This window comes from Atta colombica, unplaced genomic scaffold (genome assembly GCF_001594045.1).
Source record: "Atta colombica isolate Treedump-2 unplaced genomic scaffold, Acol1.0 scaffold38, whole genome shotgun sequence".
Lineage (NCBI taxonomy): Eukaryota > Metazoa > Arthropoda > Insecta > Hymenoptera > Formicidae > Atta > Atta colombica.
In genome coordinates, this window is record NW_017259490.1 from 2,666,098 (window position 1) to 2,671,040 (window position 4,943).

At 26.7% G+C, this 4,943-nt stretch overlaps 1 protein-coding gene across 1 annotated transcript in view; it reads left to right on the top strand.

Moving 5' to 3' along the window:
- The window catches only part of LOC108690843 (aminopeptidase N-like), an 11,152-nt gene that overhangs the window by 2,592 nt on the left and 3,617 nt on the right, over positions 1-4,943 (top strand). Inside the window, 6 exon segments of the mRNA XM_018198354.1 lie at positions 325-744; positions 1,098-1,553; positions 2,451-2,634; positions 3,020-3,173; positions 3,467-3,548; positions 3,878-4,236. Of these exon segments, the coding sequence (XP_018053843.1) occupies positions 325-744; positions 1,098-1,553; positions 2,451-2,634; positions 3,020-3,173; positions 3,467-3,548; positions 3,878-4,236 (1,655 nt within the window).

Here is a 4,943-nt window from a genome sequence, read left to right on the forward strand (position 1 = left end):
AATACATAAAGTAAGTAGTTAAAAAGAATAATAATTCGATAAATATTTATCTTTTAAAAAAATAAAAATATCGTTATAAAAAGTATTCAAAGAATGCCAAAATAAAAAAATCTATTAAAGAATCCCATATGATTTATGTATAGAAAACGTTTCAGTCAATTTGCTAAAATTATTACATTTCTTGCAGGTCTCATTAAAAATTGCAATAGGAAAAATACTTTTATGTTAAGTTTCTAAGTTAAAGGCATTTAAAACAAACATCAACATGGGATTTATAAAATTATTATTAAATCTCAGTCTACATATAATATTGATTACAAACAGCGTTTTATGTGCCAATAATGATTTAGAAATTATTTACCGTTTACCCAATAATACAGTACCATTGTTCTATAACATTTCTCTGATACTAAATCTTGAAGAAGACATCTTTACTTTTCACGGTGAATCCAATATTAAAATTGAGATTCGTTATGCATCGTTAAATAATATAAGCTTACATTCAAAAGAGTTAGAATTAAATGAAACGGCGACAACGTTGATTAATGATAATGGTACAGTTTATAAACCAATAAAACATTCCCATGATAATGAAACGGATATCTTGACACTTAATTTCAAAAATGCATTGTCACCCGGCTTTTACATTCTTAACATGAAATTTATTGGCTTTATACAAGAGAATAGTTTTTTCGAAAGTGGTTTTATGATATTTCCGTATACAAATAAAGGAAAAAATAATACGTAAGTGTGAAATGTTAAAATATTAAAAAGTATAAACTATTGTAAAATATTAAAAAAACTCGATAACATGTTGCTATTTTTGCAATTATACTTAAAAACGTTTTTCAGTATGTAAATTTAATTATAATGTATATATTAAGTAATAATTAATATTAGAATATATATATTATATATATGTATAATGTAATATTTAGTAGCTTTAATTCAAAATAAAAAATATTACGTATCAATTTTTCTTTATAAAAAAATTATTATTATATAACAATATAAATAATGAGTGTTCTTAAAATTTTCATATCATCCAATATAAGTGGAAAATTTGTCGTTACTTAAAATATTTTATTAAATTGTAGAATGGTTGCAACGTATTTGGAACCGAAAGGAGCTAGACGAATATTTCCCTGTTGGGACGAACCCGCGTTAAAAGCCATCTTTAATATTTCTGTAACGCATCATGTGAAATATCTGGCATTGTCAAATATGCCTCTAGTACAAAGGGAATTTTTTGAAAATAATATGACGTGTACGTACTTCAACATTTCTCCAATAATGTCCACTTATCTTGTAGAGATTATCGTAATGCCCATGATTGATTTTCACCATCTTTCCAACGAGAAAGAAACCATCAATGTGTGGTACAGATCATCTTTGATATCACAAATAACATTTGTGTTTAATATCACTGAAATGGTCACGCCATTCTTGATCCAATACACCAATAATTCCGAAAAAGTACCGAAAATGGATCACTTCATCATACCAAATTTTCCGGTTGACGGCATGGAACATTGGGGACTCATCACTTACAAGTAATGTACTTAATTAAAAATAAATTAATTAAACTATTAAAGTTAACAAATATTATTCTTAATATTCAAAATTTAGTAATTTAGAACGAGTGCGTATTTCACAGATATAAAAAAATGCATATTTTCATGTTTAAATTATCTAAAATAGTTAATGTGTTTAATATACATATATATATATATATATATATTATGGATTCCTCCTTTTTTTCAATCCAATTACGTATATAGAATATTGCTAAAGTGTGACCCAATCCCTAGATCTCGGAAACGGCTTTAGAAAAATAAAAGTTTTAGCATATTAAGGGAACAGATGATGAAAATATAGATTTATGTTCAATTTGTTCACCTCTAGATAACTTTATCCAAGAATATCTCCCAGATTACAATGGAGATATTTCCTGAATAAGATTATCCGCAACTTATCTGAAAGTAAAGAAATTGAGCATTGAAAGAACCAAGTCAATGTGATCAATATTTTCTTATATAGAATCTACCATTTTTTATTACTCTTATAACTTACTTTGAGAGTTTTTCAAAACAATATATATAAAAAAATTATTACTTACTAAATATTTTCTGAGTTACATATATAAGATTTAAAAAATGAGATTTAAAACATTAGGATAATGAAAGGTATTCAATTGACAGCTAAAACATTTTGAATATTGTTCAGGGAATCACGATCTTAATAATTTCATTTGTCAAGGCTACTAGAGGTAGTTCCTCCCTTTTTCATACTTATGTACATAAGAAAATATTCTTATTGTACATTTAAAAAATTATATATGTAAAAAAAATTCACACTGAATTATTCGCAAATAATATAATTGCTCAAGAACACATTACATTAGATTGCATATTCACAACAGAAACATTTTATATTACATTGTTTTTCAGTGAATCATCAGTTATCTACAATGCTAACAAATATCCAACATATAGGAAAGCAGAATTAGCAACGATAGTAACACATGAAATTGCACATCAATGGTTTGGTAATTTGGTCACACCGTCTTGGTGGTCTTATCGTTGGTTAAAAGAGGGACTTGCTTCATTCTTCCATACGTACATCATTGACAAGGTTAATTAATATTATTATATAATGCAAAGTTGCTTATTATTGGAAAAAATGCTGAATTACATTTTAATACTAGTATTAAATAAGGCGTTTTCATCAAATGTATTAAGATATATAATATAAAATTAAATAAAAAAGATAGAGTGCTTTAATTTAGAATTATATTTTAATATTGAACAATTTTAAATAATCTTCAATATATTTAATAGTAATTAAACTAGATATGATTCTTCTTGAAGAATTCAACACGAAAAACTAATTGAATTAGGCATCATAAAAGATGAAATTGCGAAGTTTTAAAATTAGAAGTGACAAACAAACTGGTTTTTTATTTCTAATTTGGAATTTTTTAATATTCAGTCACACCACATATCATTTTTTTCTTCAGATTTTCGATGATTGGCGAACAATAGATCTTTTTGTGGTTGACAAATTACACTACAGTTTGATGATAGATAAAGGCGTATTGGATCCTATCACATTGGAACTTAATAATACCTTTGAAAGACTGGATCTGCTTTCTTTTGTAGTTTATCATAAAGGTAAGATTATGTAAATATAATTAAACTATTATTTATTATAGATTTCTTAATATACAGTACAAAGAAAAAGATAAAATAGAAAACTAAAATAAATAAATTCTTCTTTTGCACAATATACAAGATGTTGCAAAATTCACGCCCGAAGTTTGTTTTAGCACAAAGTATCACGTCTTTTACTTCGCTGGCGCAAATTTTGGAACATCCTGTATAACTGCATAAGTATATTACATTGTATATATCTTAATTTTATATGTGCTTTAACTGTATCATTAATATTTGATGCATTATTGTAGCGTCAATTATATTCCGCATGTTACAAAATACTATTACTGACGAGGTATTTCGAAAAGGTATTATCATATATTTAGCCACGCAGTAAGTATGTATAACAAATATTTATTATATATCATAGTACTAAGTATCATAAATGTAATAATACTTTTTGTATTCGTGATGAAAGTATACCATTTCATCAGAAACATAAAATTAAACATACTTGAGATATCGCATTATTATTCAATTATAGACCATTCACACTTTTTAATAATTATAATTTAATTTAAATTAATTTTGAATTATATATTCTAAATTTTTGCATGCATAATGTTTATATATTAAATTGTACATCAATATTCACGTAGATTCGTCAATGGTAAATTTAAACATTTCCTGACAAATGATGTTAACAATTGTTTTTTATTTAGTGAATATGGATCAACCACTCCGGATGATTTGTGGAACGCCATGCAAACTGCTTTAGACGAATCTGATGTCCCACACGAACATTATAGAATAAAGGAAGTAATGGATACATGGATGAATCAAAAGAGTTATCCCGAGGTGAACGTGATGAAAAATTACACAACTGGCGAAATAACAATATCTCAAAAATGTGTTTGCTGGGAGGAAACTAATAACAAATGGTGGATACCCATAACATTTGCCACGCAGTCCAATCCGAATTTCTCCAGTACTGTGCCCAGATATTGGTTACAACCAAATCAAAATATAACCTTTAAAATTGATCCATATGATTGGATTATTGTTAATGTACAACAAACTGGTAAATATGGCTCAATTAATTAATGCTTGATCTATTCTATTGTCAAGTTTTACATCATTCTGTAAAGTTCTAAATCGTTCAACTTTATATTTATTTTTTTATCTATAAAAGCTTAAAAGAAATTTATATGATTATGTTCTCCGAAACTTTAGCCAAATATTAATGAGTATACGTATGTGCGTGCGTGCGTGTGTGCGTGCGTGTGTGTGTGTGTGTGTGTGTTTGTATATTTGTTACATTAAGAAAAGACAATTATAAATATTTGAAAATATATCTCAATGAATTTAATTAAAAGGATCTAATATATATATATATATATATATACATATATATATATATATAAAATGAATAATGCAATAGGATACTATCGTGTAAATTACGATATCAAGAATTGGGAAAAAATTTCAAATTACTTAAATTCTGTGGATTTCACGAATATACATGTTCTTAATCGTGTTCAAATTATCGATGATCTTTTTGATTTTGTGGATGGAAGAATAAGTGGATTTGTATTCATTAATCTTATAAAATATCTACAGCAAGAAGTCGATTATGTAGCATGGTATCCATTACTATTCCGAGTTATACCATTGTTAAAGAATACTATTTTCCTGCCAGAAGCAATATATGTCAAGGTAGATAACAATTCTCTCTCTCTCTCTCTCTCTCTCTCTCTCTCTCTCTCTCTCTCTCTCTCTCTCTCTCTC